The 26541-nt window shown below is 40.8% G+C and overlaps 2 protein-coding genes across 6 annotated transcripts in view; one reads left to right on the top strand and one right to left on the bottom strand.

Moving 5' to 3' along the window:
* Nucleotides 1-8989, bottom strand: part of GSPT1 (G1 to S phase transition 1) — a 21231-nt gene extending 12242 nt beyond the window's left edge. The window contains exon 1 of the mRNA XM_051782948.1: nucleotides 8551-8989. Within this exon, the coding sequence (XP_051638908.1) occupies nucleotides 8551-8845 (295 nt within the window). The 5' untranslated portion in view covers nucleotides 8846-8989. The remainder of the gene's footprint in view (nucleotides 1-8550) is intronic.
* On the top strand, nucleotides 7535-25225 carry TNFRSF17 (TNF receptor superfamily member 17). Of its 5 annotated transcripts, XM_051783002.1 has the most exons (8): nucleotides 9094-9693; nucleotides 15123-15213; nucleotides 19700-19766; nucleotides 20568-20645; nucleotides 20794-20917; nucleotides 22962-23627; nucleotides 23772-23903; nucleotides 24657-25225. In XM_051783002.1, the coding sequence occupies exons 6-8, from the start codon at nucleotides 23513-23515 to the stop codon at nucleotides 24911-24913; spliced, it is 504 nt and encodes a 167-aa protein (XP_051638962.1). In that variant the 5' UTR covers nucleotides 9094-9693; nucleotides 15123-15213; nucleotides 19700-19766; nucleotides 20568-20645; nucleotides 20794-20917; nucleotides 22962-23512; the 3' UTR covers nucleotides 24914-25225. The 5 variants fall into 5 exon arrangements, with proteins under 5 accessions (XP_051638969.1, XP_051638962.1, XP_051638939.1 ...); XM_051783009.1 differs by lacking the exons at nucleotides 9094-9693; nucleotides 20568-20645 and adding an exon at nucleotides 7535-8185; XM_051782979.1 differs by lacking the exon at nucleotides 20568-20645.
* Nucleotides 25226-26541: the final 1316 nt, after the last annotated feature.

Genomic DNA, 26541 nt, shown 5'->3' on the forward strand with positions numbered 1-26541 from the left:
GCCAGCTCCAGCTCACAGGCACGTCTACACTGCTACTGCCTCACTTCCATAGAAACACTGAGGAGAAAATTGAACCAAGCTCTGAGGAATAAATTCTTATGATCCTCTGGAGTTACTGGGGTCAAGAAACGATAAACTCGTTCAGATGCTTTCTAAGTTCACCAGTCCTCTTAAACACTACAATATGGTCACATTACTTGGTGGGCAATCTCACCAGTCACGTGCTTATCAAAGCCATAAGTATGGTTTTTCAGATAAATCACTCAGCCATGCTAAAATGCACTCATGCACTAAACTGTATGCTGAGGTATAACTAATTATTAAACCTACCAGGAGTGATACGTTCCTATTAGCAACTACACCACTTCGTGTTTTAGGACATTATTCCACATGATCAAGAGGCCTTCTATAATCATCCCTAAAACCTTAACCTATTTAGATTTCTCTTGGTATAAATTCAACTTCATAATTCTTTGAAACAAATTCATTATCTTTTTTTCAGCCCCATACCAAATACAAAGCTCTGTTCAGCTGTACTCCAGCTCTCCTTCAATGCAATAATAAACAGAGATCTTAGAGCATCACTTGCTCTATATGCATGATGGGCCCTAAAGATGAAACAAATCCCCTCAAAAGAACAAAAGCACACAGAGAAGGACTTCATTCTAAGCCTCTTTGCTTTCGCACTGTTTGCGTATTTGCTGCAGACTCCTCTAAACTGGAGCAGCGCTGGGAGAGCTGGCAGAGGGCCAGAGGACAAAGCAGGCAGGGGGAATGTGGGTCACAGCACAACATCCAGTGGCCAGCAGCAAACTGTGGAGGGGCACAGGAGGGAACTGTTCCCTACACTCCTGTGCTGGATCAAATATGAGCTACACGCCCAAAAACATAGGAACAAAATCTCAAGAGAATTGTTTAATATAGTAAGTAAGAGCAGAACACAAAGGCAGACTCAATAATTCAAGGAAAACCACTTCACCTTTAAGTTTCAGCTCTGAAACACCTTGGGAATCTTTGGATCACATAAAAAGGGGATGACAATTCTGAATCCAGGTGAGATAGGCTTACTATCCAGGGCTCAATAGGGCTCAATACTGAAACAGGACATGGGAAGAAGTCCAAACTCCACACTGTGCCTGTGGCAAAATGTTTGGACAAATTCAGTGAACTGAAATAACCTTGCTTGTTTTGCCCATGAGATAAAGAGAAGAAAATACCCTTGTATTGTAAGAAAATACCTTTAAAGGTGAAGGAAACTGAGAAAGGTTCTAAGTAGTCTCTCTAACTTACCCTGATCCCTCCAAAACACTGAAGAAGATATGCAAAGTTTTCCATTTTGTGTTTTCTGCAAGGCAGTAACTAACATCATTTATGCTTAACATAGTTTTTACTATTATCTTAAAAACATCACACCCAGCAAATTAACCACCAACTAGAAAAAAAATCCGTAACACACTTCAAGTTCAGCTTGAACAGTTTAGATTCTCACCTGTGAAAATCATTCAGATAGGAATCTTGTCATATGAGAGGGATTCAAAATATACTTTGTAGGAAATCTTAAAGTCAGCAAATGTCTGAAGTGATGCCTCAAGGTACTGGATTACACATTATAGGCACATTAGATTTTACACAGTATCCTCCACACCCCACCTCTCCTCAAGCCCTAAGTCAAGAACTGCCACTGCAACCTTATTCACAGTATTACATGGAGTGAGTGGTTTATCTTTAGTCCTGCTGAACATCAGAGCCTCAGGATGTTTTTTGGAATATCTTTGTTGTCAATGACAAAGGCAAAAATGGATACACATGCTGCATTTACCTACTGGTGACACTATATAATTCAGTCTTGTCTGAACAAGGTAATTGTTTGGGGGCATTTTAAGTAAAAAATTCACTGGAGGAGTGTGCACACTTCCAATAAAGAGTCCAAATTTGCTCAATTTTAAAACATGGTGATTGATCTCTTTAAAATAGAGATCATGTCCTAAAGATATACTGCAAGAACCCACTCTGCCTACTTTGTTCACACAGCCTTCTACTTCAGCTGCTGAGTTTGCTGCATATCACACCAAGTTTTGTACTTACATGCATTTCTGCACAGGTAGAACAAATTAGAAATGATCACCCAACCTCTGAAAGTATTGTTTTAAGATAAGAGTAAAGTCCAGGAACTTTGCAGCATTAACAGATTAGAATGCTTGTACACAAACAAGAGAAAATTGCTTTTTAATTACATTTATATTAGAAAGTAATAAGTTTTTCATATATCAGATATATACAGCTGGTAAACTAAGAATCAATATTAGAAGAACTGCAATCAAAATGCAGTATTAAAGTCAAACTCAGGTGCTAAGCAGTAATGACAACTTCCACCTTTCCCCAAAGTGCAGTGTTTACCAGATGCACAGGAAAAGCTGCTCAAGGTCTGCACACAAGGCAGCACTGCTGAGTGGTTACCTGGTAACTCCTCAGCAGCAGGTACCTGAGCCACAATGCAAATGCCTTCACAGAAGTGAGGCATGAATTTGTTGCAGTGCAGGGCACTGCCAGCTCCCAGCCTGCTCTGCTGCTGCAGTGATAAGAACCTGCACAGGACTGGAACCTCACAACTGGGGTGGACTGGGGGCTTAATGAAACTGTTGGTGCCATGGAGCTTGGAGATCAAAACAAAAAGGGGAAAAAGAAAAAAGGCACATTCAGTTTGAAAGAAGCATCTCATCTACAAAAGGTCTGTACAGTGAATTTGTTATGGCCCCTCTAATACAGGCATCACATTCCTTCACAGGAATTCCTGGAAGGGTGAAGAAACACATGACACCCACCTTAGGATTCCCATCACCTTTTTGTATGTGTGATTTGGATACCTGAGTTCAGCACATATTTACACAACAGTCACACAGTCTCAACAGTTTTCATGAATTACATAATAGATGCTTGCACCCCCCCCTTTTTTTTGTTAAATGAAAGCATAAATGGAATTACAGCAGAGTAAAAAAATTAAAGTCTGTGTCAAACATACGCAGCATGAGAAGCAGAATAAAACAACCCCAAGAGATTCTTAGTTAACAAAAATGCACAGAAAATTACTTTAAGCACAAATAAGTGCTACAGCTGAGCAAAGTATTTTATATTCATTATTTCAAAATATACAGAAAGAAAAGGTTTTCAAGAGTTCACTGTAAGGCAGCTGTTTAAAAGTTAAATCCCAAATTATTTTCTTCTCATCTCTGTCCTGATGCCCCAGCTTCACCAGTGGACACAGAGATGTATGCCCAGTTTTTAAAATACACCAATGTAAGAGCAGCTTTAACAGTTTAACATGACTGTAAAATTCACCAAAAAAATTAGCACTTGCTTCATATTCATAGGATTACATTAGGACCCACCTTTTTCCTTCCCGAGGGAGGACACACCTTAATTTTATCTTATCTAAACCCGACATGCTCCTTAACAACTAAGTCTAAGAAAGCTTATGGGGATTTTCAGAGAATATAATGAAAACCCCTTTTGCTTAAAGGCCAAGTATTTGTGCTCAGTTGATAACTTGATTTTTGAGACAGATAATCAAGAAATCAAACACAGTATTTGAACAGTTCAGAACTCCACTCTCTAACAAAGATCTCTCATAACCCAATATTTTTAGTATAACCCATAATTTTAGTATGGCATCACCTGTCCTAAACTAACTTTTGTACCGAATTCCAGACACTGTCATTTTCCTACAGACCTCTTCAAAACACAGTCATAAGCACATTAACTGAGGAGCTGGAGCCAGGGTGCCAAACACGTGGTCAGCAGCCTCCCATCCACAGCCTGTTCCCAGTGGCCTGTCTTTTACTGGAGTCATGCAAGGCCACAAGTGCAATGAATTATTCTAACAGGAGCAACACAATCCTGGCTGCCTTCCTGGGGACACTTCAGATGTAGACAAAGGACATCTGTGCAATACATTGGCACCCTGACTGCATCACACAGGTGTATTGTATCTGATCACCTGGCAAGTCAGTGCCAAGACATCCAGCCTTTCTCTGGTCTAGAAGTGGCTGTGCAGCTCATCTGTCAGGACAGGCTGATACAGAAGAACTGCACTAGACAGTCAAGTGACAACTGCAATCAAGACTTTCAGATAAGAACAATTTCTCCCATATACTGGCATTCACAATACAACACTGATTTGCTGCCATGTAAGCAGTGCAAGCTCCCAGCTCTGAAGTATTAACAGCAGCACTACCAACACCCCACTCATGAGGAAATCAGCACATGGCTGTTCAAAGGCTGACATGAGCAAACCCTGTCACCCTTGAACACAACAGCTTCTCAAATAGCAGTTTCAGACAAGACTTTCTCAGCAAGTTCATGCACAAAGTGAAATCTCTCAAGGACTAAATTGTTGAAGATTCTGAAAACACAGTCTACAGAGAACAGTGTAAAACAAGAAGACCAGCTTTGGGGAACCCAGGGATACAGGTAACTCATCATCCTACCCTGGAAACTACAGGCACCAGAACTCAAACAGAAAATACTGAAACTTCTCCCCTAGTGTCTGACTGGATACACGTGGGGAATATATGGATGTCCCAGCTAGCTACAAGGTCAGAAAAAACGAAGGCTGGGAAAACCAGAAAGATAAATGCTATATCCATTTATTTACAGCATTTGAAGGCTCAAGGTGTCCAGCTGCTGGACTGTAACTAAAAGTGGCTACTGCAGGTGAGTGAGGATATTTAGGGAGTGAAGCAAACTGAAGGGCACTGGATCTTTAGCCAGATGTTTGCTTGGCTCAGGACTGTAGGTGCAAGTTGTTTAAACTGTAGTCATTAATAAAGATGTTCAGGAAGTGACTTGAAGAGGTCAAGAGAGCTACTAAATGAAGCAGTAGCACTAATACCACTAAAAGGATAAATGCTGGCTTTCCTTACACCGGCTGTTATGAGTCACACGCTTCTTGTTCTCATTACTTTTGTACTAATGACAGCTTTTTTTCTTACTACAACCACTGCATACTTCAAATCATTGAAGAATTCAGATTGGAAGGGATCCCAGGAAGTTATCTAGTTTAGTCTCCTGCTCCAAGCAAAATTAACACTTTGAGTGAATACTTAAAAAATAATTCTAACAAGAAAAACTAACCTAAAATATAGTAAAGACCATCCAAGGAAACTGTGATCAATTTTACCAAGAATTCTGTGAATATTCAAGAACTGTGACAAAAACTGAACGACAAGAATGCAGATTTACACTGCATTTTCAGAAATGTTTTGCTTCTTGCATACCCAAGATAAAAAAAAAAAAAGTTAGATTACAGAAGTCTTATTAATCAAGGGGTTGGTGTTCACTGTACCCTCCAAACCATGCCTTGATACAGACATGAATAAAAAAGCCACCCAAATATAATTACATCTTACATACAACTACAAAAGTAGTAAAACATAGCACAAAAATAAGCCAGAGATGCTAAAGAAGAGTGAAGTTGCAAGGGCCAGTTGTGACTAAGAATGTTTAGAAGCCTTAACACAACCACACCTGGCCTTAGTTGAGTTGCTGGTCCAGCAGCTGCTACCTACAGAAAGTTCCCCTGTTCACAACATCCTTCCAGTCCCATGTCCAGTGACTGTGTCACAGCCACACCTCATGCAGACAGAAAACAGAGAAGTCTCCATTTCACATTTCCACAGAATCCAGCAGAGAGAGATTTGACACAAATGAGTTTGACTTGGACACAATTGATAAAAGCAAGTCCTCACAGCTACAACATTTGGAACATATTGGCTTTAATATGCTGCTTAGGTTCAAAAATGTAAATAACATGCTTTTTACATATAATCAAATGGTAATTTAATTCCATACTAATTCCCAAACTATCTGCAAGCAAAAATTATATTGATGGTAAAGCCAGCTCTTCTCCCTAATATACAATTTCCAATCAAAAGAAAGCATGCATAAACCAGAAGTTTTAAGGTAAAGTACTCAGAATGCAGGTCTCAGGAGTTTCCCAATTTTAGAAAGTTAACATCTTGTTCCCTAAATGGCTTCCAAGAATGTTATTTCTGTGCTCTAAACATAAGGGACAGGAATTTTATTCAAATTACTAGAAACATGAAGTTAGTGTGCATAAAAGGAAAAAACACCATTACACACCACAGCCACACAATGGAATCAGTGCTGTGGAATTTTTTTATATGCCATGGCACTACCACACATTTATCCTGACCCACAATGCCCTTTGAGTTACTGAGGAGTTATGACTTGAATGAAACCTCACCAAGAGAAAGTTCCAAGAAGAAAAGCATTATTAGAGTTTAACTTTAAGCCACTGAAGTTAAACTGACACCCAGTTTTTTAGATTTTTTCCTAACAATCAAGATTAATTTAGATTCTTCCCAGTACAAACCATGTACTGAAGTGTCACAGAACACCTATGGGGAAAAAAGCAAACTGGGTTGCTCAAAAGTAACCTATTCAGCACCATTGTCTAATCACATGTTGTTCTGACTTATTTCCAGAGCAAGCTCCACCTCGTTCTTCCAGCCAGGAAAGTAGCTGTCACCTTATACAAACATCTGCAAGGAGAAGACTGTCAATTACTTTCTGCACCCAAGTACATCAGACACGAAAAAGTACCCAACAAGTACAGTCTTCCAGGTAAGAAAGAAAGTTAGTTTTTTATAACTGCACATTTTTGTCTGCCTAAATTTAGGAATATTGAAGTTACTTTTAGAGAAACTCAAAATCCTAAACCTTAAAGAAGGTATAGCATCAAGGTGAATTCAAACCAGGTAGATCATGGCACTATGTAGGAAATGTATTCAGCAACTAAGATGCAAAGAAAAGCCTTCCTGATCACTCCAGATGGCCAGGCAGCTTTCAGTAAAGTCATCTCTAGCTTCTGGAAAGACAAAGCTCATCACAGGCCTCAGAAGTAGCAAGAGTGGAACAAAGGACAGTGTGATGAAATAAATCTAATGAGCAGGTGAGGAAACGCAGTTTAAATCCTACAAAAAACCCCCTACCTATAGGAAGCCTCAGAAGGGACCTTACAAAAGTAGCCAGGAGACAAAACCCCACAAAGTTATACTAAAAACATTCAAAACACCAAGAAAGTTTTCAATCACACTACTGATTACATAGTAAAAAAAATACTTGGATTCAGGTTGCAATATCTGGAAAACACTGGGATGGATTCTGCAGATTAGTCAAAGGTGCATCACGTGTCCATCATAACCTCGAAGTACCCAGTCTGCCCTTACACCTGTGAACTCAAACATGTATATTTATTCTAAATGGAATCCAAGGGTCTGCCCATGGCTTCTTGAAAGCATATTTTAATGCACTTATATTTTGCCTGCATAGTACATGAGCTACAACTTGTGATAAAAATCAGGAGTGCTGAGCAGCATTAGCAAACACATAATCTAACATTTGCTCTACCATCAGAAACAGGTTATAATGTTCTGCTATGAAAATTTTAAACCTTCATATATGAAAGTTATAGTTTTTAGTTGTTAACACCTGATAACTTTAGATACTAGGGAGAGCAAGACTAATTAATGTATTAAAGCAGAACACAATAAATAATAAGCCACAGCCAACAGGAAATAGTGCAAATATAATGTAACGAGTAGTCTCTTTAGTGAAATTAAATTACTAGATAAATATCTAGAACACTAGCTTGATTCATATTATACCAACAGGAATAATTGAAAAAAATTAGAGAAAAAAATAGGAAGGCTTTAAACTCCTTAGCTGCAGGAGTGACATTAAAATGCTACCACAAAGTTAACCAGCATGTCTGATATTTGGAAGGACCTTCAGTTTGGAGCTAGAAATGAAAAAGTAGCTCTCCTTTCATTTCCCATATGCAAAGTAAATCTAGTATAAACATTGGTTGCGTACACAAAGATCCTTTGAAATTAAAAGCAGGGTAAATTTCAAGTTATTCCATTCACTGAAGCCAGCTGGACACAACTCCCTTCCCTGCTAATCCTTTATCAGCATTAGGTTGGAAAAAAATAACTACTTGATATAATCCTCAAAAAGACATTTAAGACACATCCGAGCCACTGGTGGCCGAGGCAGTGCTGTTCTCCCCAGCAACACCAAATTTATGACCACCAAAACCTCCGACAACTCCTGTCGTGCTTTGGGCAGGTTTCCTCTCGTCATGGGTGACCCTTTGCGAGCAAAGGTACCAGAGAAACGCACAGGGGACCCGCACGCAGCCAGAGCACCCCAATCAGCACCCCCATTCCTGGGCACGACCCCCGCGCCCGGCCCGGCCCCGCAGAGCCCCCGTCACCTGCAGACCCCGCCGGGCCCCCCCGGGCTCGGGGACTCCCTCACCCGCTGCCCCCAGCGCTGCTCCCCGGCTCCTCAGGGCCCGGCCCAGCCCCTCAGCGAGGAGCCCCCCGGCCGTGCCCCTCCCGCTGCCGAGACCCTCCTGCGCTGGGGCCCCGCTGCCGCCCCCCGGTGCCCCCGGTCCCCCCCGGCGCGGCCCTTCCCCGGCCCCGCGGGCCCGGCGCGCTCCCAACATGGCCCCGGCCCCGCGGGTACCGTGTGGCGGCGGCGGCGGGAGGCCGGGCGGGGGCGAGGGCGGCGGCAGGCCGGGCGCGGGGCCGCCCCGCAGGAAGGACGGCACGAACTCGGCGGCGTGGACGTTGGGCACGAAGGGCTTGGCGTTGACGTTCAGCTGCCGGCTGAAGGCCGCCCCGAGCAGCTCCTGCTGCGCCTCGGCCTCCGCGGCCGGCGGGGCGCAGCCCGGGCCGGCGCCGCTGCCCGTCTCGATGTCCGCCTGGTCCCAGCAGTCGGGGGCCGAGTCACTGCTGCTGCCGCTGCCGTTCGCCTCCATTTTGTGGCGGCCCCACAAGGCTCCGCGCCCCGAAGCGTCTCCCGGGTGAGGGGGGAGCCGGCGGCGGCACCGACTCAGCACTCGCTCCGCCGATTCCGCGTGTGCTCCGCCGCCCCGACGCGAGCGCAGCGTGGCCGCCCGCGGCTGCCGTACCCGCTCCCGGCAGCCTCCCCGGCCGCCATCGCCGTAGTTTTTATCTCCCCGGGGTCCCGCCCCGCCGCACGTCCGAGGCGCGGCGCCAGAACTACAACTCCCATCAGGTAACGCGCGAGCCCATTCGTCCCGCCTCCCCGGGACAGACGGGAAATGGAGTTGCCTGCGTTCTCTGTGCGCGGAGGGACTACAACTCCCGTCAGGCTCCGCGCGCGCCGTGCGTCGCTGCTGGCCCCGCCCCCCTGCAGGAGGGCACGGACCGGGAGTGGCGCGAACGCGTGAGGGGGACGGGACCGCCCGGCCCGCGGGGACCGCCCTGGGGAACTTCCATCCGTGTAAAACCGCGCCGCGCTCGTCCTGGACAGCACAGGGGCAGAGTGACAGACACTGACAGCACCTGCGCTGCGCCAGGAAAGCGCCCAGGTGAAAGCTCCCAGGTGAAAGCTCCCGCACGTGCTCCTGCGGGATGCCACAGGCAACACTGCTGTACCTGCCCAGCCAAAAGTTGGCAGGATGCGTAGAGTCCCAATTTTGCTAATTCAGCACACTTTGACTTGGTTATTATCATTTAAGAAACGATCCAGTTAAGCCAGATTCAGCAGGACTTGTCAAATACTGAGGCCCTTGACTGGTGTGACTATTAGAAGTTATTAAAAAAAACCCAACCTCGACAAACCTGAAATTATTGCTTGAAGGTAGGTGTGTTTGGAAGAAACAGTGAGGGACAGAGGGGAAACAAGCAGAATTTGGTTGCGACTGTGGCAGCATTTCATCTTGTCTGGTTCAGTGTGAGTGTTTATAAGCAGACAGAGCAAGTCCTTGGGAGAAGGGAGTTTCTTGGAGTGCTGATGTGCAAGGACTGAGTCATCTGCAGCAGTATTTATATTAGAATGCTGTAAGACAAATTACAGAGTTGTTTTGAAACCAGATGGGCTTAGAACTACAATATAAAGGTCTCCATTTGGGACAGAATCCGGTGCAGTTTTGGTTGGAGAACACCAAGTCTCCTGAGGGGGCATTTAGGTGACATGATCCTGACACGAGGGCCAGAGGGTTTCTGGCTTCACACCAGCAGCAACGGGTACACCCTTGGCAAGCAAAAAATTCTACATATGTTGGTAGAAATGTGGGCTTCCAGCTGATCATATCTAGGGAAAACACCACCCTTTTTATAAGGGCAGCCCTTATAAAAATAATAAGAAAAATATCCCCACTAACACCACAAAAATTAATTTTGGAAGAAAAAGTGTATTTCACATGAGAGACTATACAATTCTGCTAAGTTGAAGTCTTTTCTTCAAGCAGCACCAAGAGTTTGCCTTCACCAGAGCTGAAAGAATGAGTTTTAAAGACCTTGTGAAAGCCACTCTCTAGTGGTTCTCTGGTGCCGAGCTCCTTGCCAGTTTTAATACACAGATTGCCACAGTTTCTATTGTTCAAATTGAGTATAATTAAGCAAGAGTCTCACCTCTGTTACTGTTGTAATATTTAGAATTTTGTTAAACTGCAAGTAAGTTTCTCATCTGTGTGTGGCAATCATGTTTCTGTTTAGAAAACAAAGTAATATAAAAAAGTAATATACGATGAATTGTGTTTGGTTTTGGTTTTGTTTTTTTTTTTAATACTAACCTTTGCTTGTTAGGTGACACTTATAAACTAGTAGGTGTCTGATATATTTCATTTAGTATGGAAACAAGGTAACAGCATTTTGAGCAATGAAGCTCGTGGGTTACTAGTGTTGAATAACAGACAAAACTCCAGTGGAAAGCAAGCATCATGCATTCTGCTGACCCACTGACTTGTTATTTACTGTCACTATGAGCATTTAACAGCTCAGGTTTAATGACTGCAGCGCTGCATTGCAAGCTTGTGTTTTGTTGGAGCCCTGGCACAGCCTACAAGTCAGGAAAGGCTGGACTGGAGGCAGGTGCTGTATTTTCAGAACAATTAAGACTTACCTTAAGATTACCAGCACAGACAAGACATAGAAAAAACTTAGTATTGGTTGTGTTACCCAATCTTTCTTTCTTCCTGGACAGGTACTTATTCCCTAGGTACTTGCTAGGATATAAACAATTAGTCCACAGAATTTCAGAAGATGCCAGATGTCCTTCAGAGTGTACAAACCTGTTTTGCAGGCTGCTGCACACAGGAATTGTGTAAACTCAAACACTGAATTTTTAACAGGGCTAGTAGTTTGTTTTTCCACTTAGGAACAGCTAGTACTCAAAGCAAAACCTAAGTGGAGTCATGATAATCTTACTGGCAAAATATCTACTGGAGTGTAAATGATCCCGCTCTTGAGCTTTTAAAGCACTGTAAAAGCTTTTCTTGTTTAAATCTCTTTTGCACTAAAATGCTTAGAATAAATATACCAGCTCTTCATTTAGTAATTAATAAAAAGCTTTTTTTTGTTGAGAACCATGCATATAAATCCACCCTCACATCATGACTGATTTAAATTATCAATGCACTGCTTAGAGAAGGAGAGTCTGGCCCACCTCAGGGTTAAGATGTGGGTACTGGGGTGCAGAGAAACTGTCCCCCACATTGTCACAGTTCCACCATCCTTGTGCTGCTGTGTTGGACCCTTTGCTGAGTCAGTCTGGCTCGTTAAATTTAGCTACAGAAAAATCCACTTTCTTTTTCCTCCTGGGCTACTGAGATGAATCAACTAAGAGGCATTTGACAAATGCCAGAGCTGGTATAAAGTAAGAATGTGGAACAGGACCTCCTTTGGTGAGAGCAAGCTACTCACATCATAAACTATCTCAAGGGAGCTTCACCAGTACTTTGCAGCCTGTGGGAAATCAGTCCTGTGGCAGTGAAATGAAGGACCTCATCCATAGGATATTAGGAACAGTGGTCTGTACTTTAGTAGTACCTTCCCTCCAGGATTCTCACAAGCACTTTACACCCTGGCAGGTACACCTGTGCAATACCAGTGCTTTATTCAGGTGAACTGAAGCATAGGAGAAAGATATATTTCACTAGAAGGCTTCAAACAGGTTAACAGCTTCAAACAGTCCCCTGCTCACTAACTACAGGTGACTTATCAAACTCCATAAACCAGCAGCAGACTTTAAAGGGAAGGAGAGTAGTTTTAGGGTGCTGGGTTATGAGTGAATCGACCCAGTTTACCTTGACATCAGGAAAAAACCCCCTTTTGGTTGGGATTGGGAGGAGTGGGAAAGGAATACAACTTCCCTTTCTGGTATGGCAGGAAGCTGAAATCCAGCTGATGCACTGTGAGCCATGCCCTGAAATTTAAAGTGATTTAAATATGTTGTTACTCACAGTTAAACAATAGTTACTCACTTATATGAGTAGCCTGATATTTGGAATTGCTTTGAAGTCAGAATGAGCCTTTAAAAACAAAGCCAAAAGAACGTGTTATTTACCCAGGAGGAAGAAAAGACAGGAGGTAAGAAGGAAATTATTAAAAGTTTGACTAGGTGCCCAGAGATGATAAATTAATATTCTTAAAGTTTGGCAAATTCTGTGAAGATGCAGCTGAGAACTAGAGAGCAGAAAACACAACAATGTTTCAGCCTGATGGCTTTGTCAAGAGCCAAATCTGTTCTAAGCTTTGCTGGGTTCCTGTAAGTGTAAGTGAACCATAAAGAGGCTTTTATATTTACACAAGGGTAATCCAAACTAAGGTATCTTCCCCCTGGAAACATCTTTTCACTGATTTGTTTGTTCTAACGCTGCTATTTAACAAGTGCTCTTTCGCCCCTGTTCCTCTCCCTCTGCCGGACACGGACAGAACTGCTAGGTGTTGTTTCACAGTAATGGATTTTAAGCTATTTGATTGAAAGAGTTTTAAATAAAAGTCTTTTTTGGTTTTCCAAATGTAGTGCTGGAGGATAAGCTCTCTTTCACAATCCATTGTAAAATTACTCCAAGTTTGCAAAAGAATTTAGCAATTTAACTCTTATACATTTCATTGAGTGTTGGTGCTGAGTACTCCTGAGCTGGATTCTTCTCCATGAGGACTCCAATCTAGAGTTAAAGCCTTTCTTTTGGAGCAATTGAACACATACTGCAAGTTTCAAAAGGGACATAAACCTAATTTTTTTTACTTTAGATAGCAAAAGAAATGCATGGATCTGTACACCAAAACACCAGTTTATATTTCCCTGTGTCCATCTTCTCATCTCTCAAACAATTCATGTGCTCAGCTCATTATTTTCCAAGGCAGTCGTGTGTCTCTCAGTTTTGTATGTAAACACAGCCTTTCTTCCTCTCTAAAAATAAAGACTGAAAGGTCTTCTTTTTACAAGAACCATCCCTTTTTTCAGGTGGCTTTAACTGGGGGCTCAGAGTCCTCAGCTGTGTGATCTGTTGCTTAGTTATCCTGTACTGTTCAGACCTGAAAGATCTGTACGTTGAGTGCTGGCTGGTTTTTTGTTCAGGATGCCTTCCTCTGAATGCACAGTCATTGCAGATACTCCTTAGACAGAATTCCTTCTGTGGTTTTGATCTCATGAGCCTCCAGACTGAAAAACAGGAGGAGGAGGGTGGGTTAGGTGAGTAGTTTACTGTCAAAACTGTTTGTTATGTGCTCAGAATAAACAAAGATGTTTAGGTGTGCACATTGTGAAGAACCTGTAGATGGTTTATAAACCTTCTGACAGCTTAAAGTGGTGTAAACAGCAGAAGGAATTGCTTAATGTGGAAGGAATGTGCTGAGCAAGGAACGCGCGTCAAGGAAGGGAAGGATGAGATCACTAATGATGTGAACAGTGGCTGAGTGAGGATTAGAAAGGTTAAAGACAGGAGGGGATCTGTTTTGAAGAGAGACAGAGACTGGTGGTTTCAGAGATCTGAAAGCCAGGTGTAGGATCGGTGGGAGGAGGCATTGGGTCAGTTAAAATACATGAGCTGCATGAAGGAGCTGAAAATAAATCTTGTTAGGTACAATCCAGACCTCTGTTCAGCAGTTCTTATGCTTTCACCTAGATTAGCAACATTTTGATTAGAAAATTACATTCTGCTTCCTCAGAGTAAATCTGCTTTCACCTATACATGTGTAGAATGTGGAGATTATAGATTCCTTGGAAGTGATAAAAGGAAACACAGGATATTTTTGCTCCCTGTGACCTGAGACAAATTTGAGAATCTCAGGGGCTGGGATGCTAAACTAACAGAGCAACAATGACAACTTTTAAGTACCAGATCCTCGGGAGATGTTTTTCCGCGGGCTGTGAGCTTGTATTGTTCTAGCAGGAGACAAGTGACAAAGAGAATTTGCAATTCTAGGTACCATCAAATTGTCAGCCTTGGAGCTTGATATATTGTCTTACCTTGACAGGTGAGACAATGCAGCAGAGGGGCTGCCATTTAAAGTGGGACTTGTAGTGTGACACAGAGGCACAAGGCACCAGAAACAGTGTGGCAGCAGGACCAGGGCACTGATCATCCCCCTGTGCTGGGCACTGGTGAGACACCTCGAGTGCTGTGTCCAGTTCTGGGTTCCTCATGACAAGAAGGACACTGAGGTGCTGGATCATGTCCAGGGAAGGGCAACGGGGCTGGGGAAGGGTCTCAAGCACAAGTGTTATGAGGAGCAGCTGAGGGAGCTGGAAGTGTTTAGTCTGGAGGAAAGGAGGCTCAGGGGGGACCTTATTGCTCTCTACAGTGGAGGGTGTAGCCAGGTGGGTGTTGGTCTCACAAGTAACAAGCGACTGGAAAAGAGGAAAAAGCCTCTAGTTGTGCCAGAGAAGGTTTAGATTGGATATCAGGAAAAATTTCTTCACCAAAAGGGTTGCCAAGCACTGAAAGTCGTGGAGTCACCATCCCTGGAGGGATTTAAAAGCCACGCAGATGTGGCACTTGGGGACATGGTTTAGTGGTGGACTTGGCAGTGCTGGGGGAATGGCTGGACTCGAGGATCTTGGAGGTCTTTTCCAATCTGAGCAGTTCAATGATTCTGTGATTCTAAGGTGATTCTCCACTATCAAACAGAATTCAACTGTGTCTTTTACAAATTTTTCTGGACTGTTAATAAAGAGTGTTTTTGAGATAATGAAAATGTTGAACTTAGCACTAAAAATATCAATAGAGGGTGTTAATGCAGGGTATGGAACATGCTGCTTATTCACACCCTTTCTTACTGCAGTGACTCCCTGACACAGAGAAGCTCAAAGCTGCCATGTCCACTGTTGGATTCCATAATATCTCTGGGCCAGATCTCCTGCTTTATGAATGTGGTAAGAGTTTTATAACACTTCTGTTTCATATGGAAAGTTTTCCATGCTGACTGCCTGCCTTGAGGGAGGTGGGAAAAGAAAACTAGTTCCATGTGGGATTTTCATGTGCTTTCTTTTCACCTTCTTAATTCTCTGGAATTCCAGTTGAGGGAGCATGTTGCCCATTAGAGATCCCTTAGGATTTTAGTTTCATTAATGACTAAAGCAGAATGGCATTATTGTTATGAAGAAAGAATAACAGTGTCATGGGATTTTTAAAGCTGTTCTTCTATGGCAAGTTAACATGTTAACATTGTTGCAGAAAATAATTACTTCATTATGAAATTGTGAGAATGAAATAGTGAGCTTGTTTCTAAATAGGCCTAATTACTCCAGAAGTATTCTGTGCCAGTATTCTTATTCCAGAGAAGGCAATTAGCACGGGGAATTATTCTGGAATGGCCATGGCCAAATCAATTACAATTTTTCTCCTGTCTTAAGAGAGAGCACATGTTGGCACTGTGATGCTGTACAGGAGAATTTGAAAAAAGTGACTGTGTGTCACCTAAACTTCTCCACAAACACTGAATAGCTGGAGAATTTGGTTAAAGCTACCAGAAGAAAAATTCATGTTAGACTTTAGTGTATGCCAAGCACTTCAAATCATTTGTAGTTGTTCATGCACATTTATTTTAATTGTAACTCCATTACTTCTGTTTGCATTATACCACTGATTACTTTTTGTTTGTTTTGTCCACTTGCAAAGTGCGTGGGACATTATTTTTCCAACACAAAATGAAGTGCTTACATGAAGAAATGAAGGAAAAAGATGTTTACATTTTGCAAAAACTATTGCAGCAACATAAAAATGTCACTGGCATTCTAACAAGCATTGGCTTAATCCAAACTTGCACAATTACTGTTTTATGCATTGTCCTGAGTAGTTGCATAACTATTTTGGCACATGTGAAATGTCAGAAAAATGAAAAGGTATCTTCTTTCCCCAAAGGGTCAGCACTGCCATATGCTGGTTCCCAGCTAAGTCAGCTTTGAGCATTGTAGGGGTCACAGAAATTGTCTGTGATTCAGCTGATAATGTTTATACTATTGTTATTTTAATTACTATTTTAAAGGAACATTTTACTCTTCGGTTGTTTTGTTCTTTAATCTTTTCTGGAAATAGTAGATGTAGCAACAGTAACATCACTCTTTTCAAAGCAGTCATCTAATTAAAATGTGCTGAACCAAACAGACAAAATGCACATTGTTCTTGATTTTGCCCTGTGTGCAAAAGACATTAAACAATATTTTGTCTAAAAAGAGCATTGTTCTGTGCAGCTTGTAAAAGCTAATGAGTATGATGAATCCTTTAGTAGCTCCTTCCTTTCCTTTACTAGCAGTGTGTACCCCATTCCTAGAGCAGCTTATCTCCTCCCAGCCATACAGCTGAGGCAGACACTTCACAAAACAGGCATTTCTGAAAAGAACCCTTTTGGAAAGTTTCACCGCTTTTTCAGGAGGTGATGGTCTGTAAGAGCTGCTGGTCCTTGAAGTGCAGTAACTTTGGGGAAGAAAAAATGGTGGTTTTTTAGTATGTACGTTGATCTCACAGATTTTTAGGATTGTTGAGATGAGATCTTTTTAAGGGATTTTATTTCTTTGGGCTTAGTCTGTAAATAGCTTTAGAGAACTGGAGAGGACTCAGCCCAAGCCTGTGCTATAAGATTTGACAGTGTAGGTCAGTTGCCTCAGTGAGTGAAAAAAAAGCTGTGCCAGCACAAACCCACCAGTGTAGAAGCAACTATACAGCCAGAAGAATTCCTTTGTCAGCCCAGATAGTGTTGTTTCTGAAGGGAATGTAACAGTCCTAGCAGAAAACCCTCTTTCTCTTGCTAAGTGCTATGTAATTATGCCAGCAGAATTTCTGAAGTACATTCAGGCAAAAAAGCTGGCATGGGCATGAACAGAGAAACCCCAAGCAGTGCCAGAACAAAACTTGGTTCCTGAAGTTCTGTGTGGTAAATAGACCTTAAGGTACTGTTCTGTGACAGATGAATTTCAATCTTTGTGTTTAATTACTGACATGATAGTACTACTTGTTTCCATTTTTCCCTTCAGAGTTTTCATTTGATTATTTTGGCTTTGATGCTCACAGTAGCTATTTTTCAAATTAAATAGTGAAAGATAAAATTCCCCTTACTTTTTTCAGGTGACTATTTTCTGTCACACAATACCAATTTCACATGTTAGAAATGAGCACTGATAAGGATTGCTGGCAGTCTTGGGTTTCTCCAGGTGTTTAAGGAAAACAACAGTCAAATTTGGATTCATGTTCAGTGCTTGGTGTGCCCGTATTCTGCCAAAGCAACATGGGACTGTGGATGCTCTGCTCACATATGGAAGGTTGTAAATCTGGAGTGTGTGTGTGTATGTTTGTGTACAACTCCAAAGTACTACCTCCTGGCCTATGCTGTGATGTTTCCTACCTGTTCTCCCTTCACCAGTAACAATTATTTATTTTCTTGAAATCCTGTTCAGTAGTTTGATACCCTACTAGAACTGACGGTACACTGAAATTTTTCTTCTAAACAACAAACAGGTGTTTTACTGCTTCCCAGATTTACTGCAGATTTGAAGTTCAGAGAAGAGTTGCCAGTGATTGAGAATCACATTAGGAGAGCAAATAAGTATTTATAAATTGTCCCGAGGTGTCACTCCTGAGTCAAACAGAAACGTTTTAGAAGCAAATGCGAGAACTGATTTTTCCATTTTTTTTTCCCTGTCATTTCTGCAGTTGACACTTAAGTTTATTTCCCATTACTCTCAGTAATAATGTCAACTCCAGCAGGCCAGTTTAACCTGTCTGAAATATGTCATCCTTAGAGGAAATCTTGGGCAGCTTTTAAACTTAAGTTACAGTAATGTAACTGCAAAAATACCTCCCTGGCAACACCTTGTGGATTTATGGTTAAATGACTGATTGTTGTATTTGATAAATCCTTTCTTATTTTGTACAACTCTGCTAATTTCTGTCATCCTTTTGGAGCAAAATCACATGACAAGGAAAAAGCATTTATTACTATCAACAGGTAACTATGTGGAAAGCCAAAGCAAGCTCTGTAAATCCCATAACAGAAAAAAAGCTGAAATGTAACTTTGCTGGTAAATAAGGCATATATTTATTATTCCCTAAAGGCAAACATCACTGTAGGAAAACCATCATTCCATCCATTGCATATTTGTGGGTGTGTGTTTGAACACTACAAAGAACAAAATTGTGTTCTGCTGAGGGGATTTAATGTGTATTATACAAGCCAGTGGATACATTATTAACATAACTACAGTTTCTAAGTAACAATATCCTTATCTTAATGTCACTTAATGAATTTTTTCTTAATGCTTCTTAGTTTTGTTTCATTTATTGGCTGAATCCAATATTCTACTTCACAAACAGCTTCTAAATTCAGGTATTACTTCTCTCCTATTAAAGCCAATTGGCATACTATGCTTCTCCCAACAAAATGCTTAAAGTTTTGGGTTATTTTTTTTAAAATAATGTTAACTTCCTTCTATAAAATTGCTCAAAATTGAAGGCTGCACAAGACTCTTGTTAAGACAGAAAATGTATTCCTTACTCCTGGACACAGATTTTGAAATACCGTGTGTTTTAGATGTGTGGCAAGATCTGTCAGTGGGAACTATTGCTTATGATGATCTTCTGATTATATGCCTGCTTTCACACCCTTGGGAAGTAGGACTTTTGAATGTTAGGATGTGCAGAGAACAAAGGCAACAGGCTGTGACAACTGTAATTCCTCACAGTTTTTCTAACCATATTTTGCCCCTGTTTTGTCATTCCATACTTCAGTGGAACTGTAAATAGTACAGGAGGAGAGGCTGTGACTTGTGTGGTGGTTGTTTGTATGAATGGCACATTAAAGACCCTTTACTCTCATTGCTCCCCAGTTTCCTACGTGTGAAAAATGTATTGCTTAATAATCAAGGATTTTTGTTTTGGGAATTAGTTTACCCCTACAGGCTGTAAGCTTTGGGAAATAGCAGTCCAACTGTGGGAGGAAAATTACTGCTGTAAGAGACAGCATCATTCTCCAGAGGTCTGATGAAATGAGCTGTATTTAACCTTTTAATTGGGGGGAAGTTTCCCAGAGTTTGATTGAAAATATGAGACTTCTTTGTATTTACTTCTTGTCTTATGAGAAATATGTTTGAACTCTAACTAGCCATGTAGGAAAACTGTTTCTGGCCAGCTGAGAGTGAAAGCATATCTGCCACAATATCTTATGATCCCATACATATGATATCAAATAATTAGACACAAATTAATTTCTACTGTACTTAGAGACAAGACTTTTCAAATTAAGACTAATTTCAAATTAAGATATTAGTTCACCAAATGTGTACTTCTGTGGTGGACTTAGTTTCACATCCCCACTAGGTAATCAACCCTTTCTTCTTTTTCTGTTTTGTTTCTGGCCCTTTTTTCCAGGCCCTAGGAAGTAAAACTCTGGGAACTGTCTGGATTAAGGAATTAAAGCTGCTTGCCATGTGGTCAGGTAAGCCCCAGAGCCCTTCCTGGTGCTTCAGAGTACAGAGAGAAGAGCAGGACTGTCCCTTTCACTAACACCAAGACATTTAACCAGCTTAGCTCTATATAATCTAATGACATCTTTGGTGACCTCCAGACCAGTCTTACTAACTAGACATGAATCATTTCTGTGCAAAACCAATCTGATTTAGAATATATCTTGCTACATTTGGGTGACAAAATATTTTAGGAATCACGATGTTAACACTTCTGCATATCACGCAGCAGATGGACTAAAGTTCAGTGACAGGATGCTGTTTTGGAGAGAGATGTATTTTGTGTAGACAAGAAAAGCTCTTGCCAACATGAAAAAACAGATACACTTCTTCTGCACTAGGAAAACAGAGGAAAGAATTTAATAGCAAAAAGCAAAGTGGTTGTGAAGACTCTAATAATACTACCTGTGATAAGAATTATAACATTGTTACTTTCACTAATAGTTGTCTCACAAAATAATGTAGAGTCTTACAGTCCTCTCTTTAATATTTTTCCCAGAAGTCCTATATTTGGGTTACATCTACTGGGAAGCACCAATAGATCATCTTCAAAATGTTCCACATAACAGCACTGAATTTTTAATATGCCTTGAGAATCTCTGTTGTTGTTTTTCTTCAAATATCATCTGATCTATGCAATTTCTTCCAAACTATCGTCAGTGTTGCCCTGTCAAAACATGTGCAGAGGGTTATGGAAAGGGGAAGAATGTGCATTGCCTGGAAGACATAAAACTGTGCAAGGTTGCCATGGTTTGCTTGCTTTGTATTCCCAGTGACACCCTCAGCAAGAGCAGCACCTTCGGGTTCTTTTCACAGAACACATCAAGACTTCAGCGACTTTGCCACAAATGGTAATTTCTTAATCTGCTTGAGAAAAGCAATGTTCATTTAATCACATGAGCTTCAAACTTAGAAATAGAATGGGTATTTTGCACCTCACTGAAATGTTGTTTGTTTTATTTGTGCATGTGTGTGTGTTTTTTTCCTATTTTTTTTCAGATCATCCACAAAGGTAGTATGATCTGGAAAGGAAAAGATTGGTCCACGTCCTGAACTTATAACTCTTTGTTTCACCAGCCCATCCTAAAATGATTCAGACCAGTCAAGGTGACCTTAGACCTATGTGAGTTATTTAAGTTTTAGAAAAATTCTTGAGTGGTATTTTGAGAACTATCTAATTTTCCAGAAATAATTCATCAACATCTGTTGCATAACAATATCTTTTGGAATGTATCTTGCCTGTATATTACCAATGATGTATTTTTCCCTGCTTTAGTGGAGCACAGAAGCCTCAAGTTTGGTTATCTTTCCAGATTTCAGAAGTGAAATTTCTAAGTTTCAGGCTTGAAATCATGTCTGCATCAACTGCACCAGAGAAAGTATTCTTACTGTTTTGTTAATTTAAATGGTGGTTGTGTTGAGAACTTCTGTACATTCCCCCTGGAATTTAGAAATCATATTTGGGTATAGCAACGTTTGCTTAGAGAAAAAATGTTATAAGCAGTGTCTACAGCCACTGTAGACATATCTTATTATTTCTTTCCTTGCTTTTAGATCAATATATCTCTTATTAAGCCCCTTCTTCATGGTTTTTATGAGTAGTACCACATCATATCTAGTAGGTATCGGTTGTAGGATGCATTACAGTAACAAGTAGAGCAGGAGTGCGTGATGAAGCCCAACAATGTAAGTTCTTGCACGTGGGAAAACACAGTTCAGGAGTGCAGCACAGGCTGGGATCTTTCACTGGAGTCAATGGAATTATACTGATAAAACCTTAAAGTGTTGGACCCAGCTTATCTGTCCTGAAATCACTTCACTACTGTGAAGATACTTTCACGAGGATCTGCCATCTTGAGATCACTGTGGAGAATGTGACTGTCCTCTCCATGACTGAAAAGGTTAAACAGCAGCTTCAAACCAAAGACTCAAATTACTCTGTGCACAAGCTGCATCAGAAACATGAATGATATCCGAGCCATAACCTGGGTTTCTTCCCCAGGAGTGTAAATATATGAGGCAAATCAGAACAAGCATTGGCTTCCCAGTGAAATTTTTGGCATCACCCGTGGTCCTTATTTTCTTTTGTCACAACTAAACTGGATTTTGTCAATTCCTATTTATCCACTAGTTTAGAATAGGGAGAAAAGCCTACAATAGAAAGCCTTCAGCTGTGCACCTGGCCCATAGAAACAAGTGCAGAAGACACAATAAACATTTCCATCTGCTAGAGACTAGAATACAGATTTGTTACACTGTTCCACTCCAAACAGTTTGTGTATTCCCACATGGTTTATTTTGTGGGAGAATAACTCTCGTACATAGTAATGTGGTATGAAATCACAGTTTCTTATACAATGTTTTTCTTTTCTCTTTCTGTTGTCAAAAAGGCAATTAACTTAAACATGGCAAAGAGAAATTTAATTATAAATAAGCCTGTAATTCTGATCTAGCTATGTCAGTGATACTGGATAGGGGTAGTTATTGCTACTTGCTAGATATTACTGGTTAACTTTGTATTTAAAATAAATTCTATAAGATTAAGCCATCAAGATACAAGTTAGCTGTGTGAACTGTTTTCATTGTGGCAGTGTCCTGCCAAAGCTTTTTCTTTTTCTTGTGAGAAGACCAAATACATTTTCAGAAATGTTACATTCACTGTGTATACATCTACCAGGCTGGGATGGAGGTGTCATATACACCTATTTTTCCATGCTGGGTACTGCAGTTATAGCACAGTGACAGTCATGTATTATGGAAAAATAAGGGAAAAATGCAGATAATGTTTTGAATAAAAATTTTAAAATATCGATAAAGCTTTTCTTTCATCATTAGAATGTAATATTATTAAATGTCTCATATAACCATGGTTATAAGCAAAAAATAGCTAAAACCCTAAAAATGAACCCAGCAAATAAGCCTCTCCAAACCTAATAGACTAGAAAAATGAGGCTAATTTGGAATTGAGGAGCAATATCTCAATGACCAAATCTCTAGATTTTGTCATTCCATTATACCTGAAGGTCTTAGAAGTATTTTATACAACACAATCATGAAGTTCTTGTTGAACTTGTAATTTAACAGTATCTCTTTTAAAATCAGAACCCCATTCATTTACAAGAAGTAATTCTTTCATCAGCTATGTGTTTTAAATGTTGTCCATCCAGGGAAACAGGTACAATGGAAGTTGTCTGAAGCTGCAGAGTGAGTCTGTGGCAAACCCAGGAAATGATCTGGTCTTATCTTCTTACTGCTATGTCTCCTGCCTCTGGTTTTTTTTTTTATCTTTGGACTGGGACAAAAAGTAAGCATTGCATATTATAAGAAAACATGATTACTGCAGGCCATCACCACAAAGTTTTAGAGACAAGAACAATTATTATGAACTCCTGTTTGGAGATCTTTTCTATGATTTGTAATCTTCAGCACCTGTCCAAGAAATGCCTTCTATAAATAACCATTTTCTGTTTCAGACAAGATTGGTGCAGCTGCTCAGTTTTTCTACAATTGTGAATTGCCAAAAAAAGGAACAGTAATTCCTTGGGGACCTCAGAGTTAAATCCCTTCTATGTAACGTGATACTATCAAGTGGGTCTGTGATGGAAGTCCATTATTGCTAGCTGCTCTTAGAGTTGCTCAAACTGAGAAGTCCTTTGTAGATGATCCTCGCTCTTTTACAAATTTCTGTGGCTTTGTAGTTCCATAATTACTGCCCCTGATGGCACCCTGCCCCAAAAATGAATACTTTGATCATTTGCTGCTCTCTTGTACGCCTTGTCATCTCCGATGTTCCAGCTCGCCACCGCCTTCGTGTGAGAACTACTGTGAGCAGAGTAAGTGTGTTGCTGCAGCATTTTGTGGCTGCACTGGGCACTCTTGTGTTGTATTTTACACAGAGGTTTGATGTGTTGGACATGTTTACTGTACATTAGTTATTGTTTATGGATTAACTTCATGCATCTCTTTTATTTCATAAGGTACCGATTCAAGTGGAATTCTTTGGATTTGTTTGGGCTTAGGAGTAATTTTAATGCTCACTCTGTTCACCTTAATGGTCTTGTTTAAAAGGAAGCGCCTAAAGCAGTCAAAAGAAAAACTGGAAAACACAGGTGAATAAATAAGATTCTTTATAAATAATCTGAGATCATTGTATATTTTAGCTACTCTTACCATGTACAAATTTTGCATGTCATTTATATTCCCAATTCTGATGACTGTCTTTGTTGGATTGTTCTGTATTCCTCAAATAGTCTCCATGAAGTTATCAAAGTTATTAGGCAATAAAATGCCCAGATGGTGACTTGCAAAAGCAGGAATCTCTCTTTGTGGGTTCCAGATCCTGCCAGGATTGTATGGTTGTATATTCATACCTGGCTTACTTACTGGTGTTTGAGAAGTCATTTATGAACCCTCAATAGCAAAAACCTTTGTAAGGGTTTCACCCTCTTCTCTTTGAATGCAAAAGGAATTCTACATAGGTAGAGGATACGCATTCAATATTAGCTTTTCATCTTATGATAATTTAAATAATTTTATTCAGTATTGCAGTGTGTGAGAAGTCTATGTGGTATATTTTGTGACAGTGAAAAAATTTAATCTCTTTTTACATTTTACAAATACTGTATTTGTGAGTGTTCAGACAATAAATTATAACTTATTAGAAAATATGTGTTTGATTACTTCAATGCTTGAAGTATAGCAGTTATATTTTCATGGAACAAAAGATCATCATATATAACTACATCTTAAAACTTTCACTAAGGTTAGAACATAGTTGGAACATAATGAAATTTGGATCTTTAATAACTGTATGTTTGGTATAGGATGATGTATGTACTATATTAACTTCTTTATATTTACAGACTCCTCTGTGGAGCTGAATAATATTCTCAAGGCTAATACTGACAGCAGTGTGAATACAGAAGAAATGAGACACACACTTCAAAGTGAAACATTAATGTATTCAGTGGAAGAATGCACTTGCAGTGACTGTGGCTTGGTAAAACCTCAGACTGGCTGTGAAACTTCATTTCCATTACCAGCTACTGAAGAACGAGCAACTGTTCTAGTTACCACAAAATCTTTTGATTATTGTAACTATGTTCTGGGTGTTGGATGACTATGAGAGTAGTGAATTTTTACTGTGTAATAATAAATGAGTTATTCCAGTATAGTGATTAATCTTAATACTTGCAGTCAGTGGAGGAGGTAGTACATTGTCCTTATAGATCTTCCACTGAGCTTTCATTAATATTGTCATATTATTTCTAATGCTAGTATTTCTCTAGTCAAGTATTTCTACATTATTCTCAGGTACTAAACTAGTTATTGGAATTTTTACTTTCTGAAAGTCCTTACAAAGGACAGTTTTTGCTGCTCTTAAAGATTGTATCTACTTACACCAGATATATACAAACCCGTCAATAAACAAGTGTGCAAATATATGCTTTATGTTAAACACAGATCTTGTGCCAAAAATTACTTGATGGGACACAAGGAATGTTCCAAGAGGCAGAAATGAAGACCCACAGTACATCCTCAGGGTTGTAGCCCCTATGATACTTGAAACAGGAATGTTCTAACGATGGATCCTTGTAGAGAATGGAGTCCTCCTGGTTCAGAAGGTACTGCTGGGTCACACTGAGGGAGGTTGTGGGGCTGTGGAACACCACACCATGGAATCATGGAATCCCCTGAGTTGGAAGGGACCCACAAGGGTCATCAAAGTCCAGCTGCTGGACTTCACTGCAATCCCTGCCATCCCCATGTATTTCCTGGTGGTACCAGCTTTCCTTTCAGCATCCTTCTCTGATGTATCTCTACTATACTAATTTTTTTACTTACCTTTATCATATTTACAAAGACTGGCGATTAGCAAGAGTCATGCCAGACTACTGTGTGGCCTAATATTAGGAATATACTTCTGACCCCTTGCCTTCCAAACATTATTTTCCTAATATTAGGCCAGTTATATTCCTGGAAAACTGCAACAACAGAAAAAAACATCAACCCAACGATCTTCTTTATTCATAGCTAACTTTATATTTCAGTTTCTTGCACAAATGACAAATTAAAATATTTTAGGACTAGTAAATTATTGCACAAAATCTATGAACAATCCCTGTTAGAGAAGCTTTAGGAGTCTGACAAAGCTTGGGCCGGTTGGGATTTAGCTGCATAGGTCTGGGCACACAGAGCCAAAACCTCTGAAACAGGCCTAGATAGAGAGCTATTAAATTTATATTGGAATTTTTAATTCCTGAAAGCCCTTACATAGGTCAGCTTTTTCTGCCTCTAGAGATTAGAGACACACTTCAAAGTGAAACATTAAGGTGCCCAGTGGAAGAAGGTGCTTGCAGTGGCTGTGAAACTTCATTTCCATTATCAGCTACCAAAGGACGAGCAACTGTTCTAGTTATACCACAAAACCTTTTATTTTGATTATTGCAACTACGTTCTGCGTGTTGGACCACATTTCATATTATTTTATGTCCCACAGTTTTTGTACCTTTTTTATTTTTATTTTTTCGAAAAACGACCGTTTCCGAGCTTTCCCCTTGCACAGCACCCGTGCCAGCGCAGGACAGGTTATCCCCGCTTCTCCCACCCCTCCGTGCCCGGTGTCCCTTCCCGCCCCACAGAGCGGCTCAGCCGGGGCGGGCGGGGCTGCCGCGGGCTGTGGGGTCGCGATGAGGGTCGGCGAAGGGCTCCGTGCCGGGGACACCGTGAGGAGCCCGTGAGGGCCCC

This window comes from Manacus candei, unplaced genomic scaffold (assembly GCF_025592945.1).
Source record: "Manacus candei isolate 608988 ecotype Guabito, Panama unplaced genomic scaffold, ASM2559294v1 h1tg000002l, whole genome shotgun sequence".
Lineage (NCBI taxonomy): Eukaryota > Metazoa > Chordata > Aves > Passeriformes > Pipridae > Manacus > Manacus candei.

Bases quoted from the DNA above. Each gene is read 5' to 3' on its own strand.
- TNFRSF17 (XM_051783009.1), top strand. From the start codon at position 23,513: ATGGCACCCTGCCCCAAAAATGAATACTTTGATCATTTGCTGCTCTCT. The intron at 23,628-23,771 runs GTAAGTGTGTTG...TTATTTCATAAG, and splicing joins TGAGAACTACTGTGAGCAGA to GTACCGATTCAAGTGGAATT. The intron at 23,904-24,656 runs GTGAATAAATAA...TTATATTTACAG, and splicing joins AGAAAAACTGGAAAACACAG to ACTCCTCTGTGGAGCTGAAT.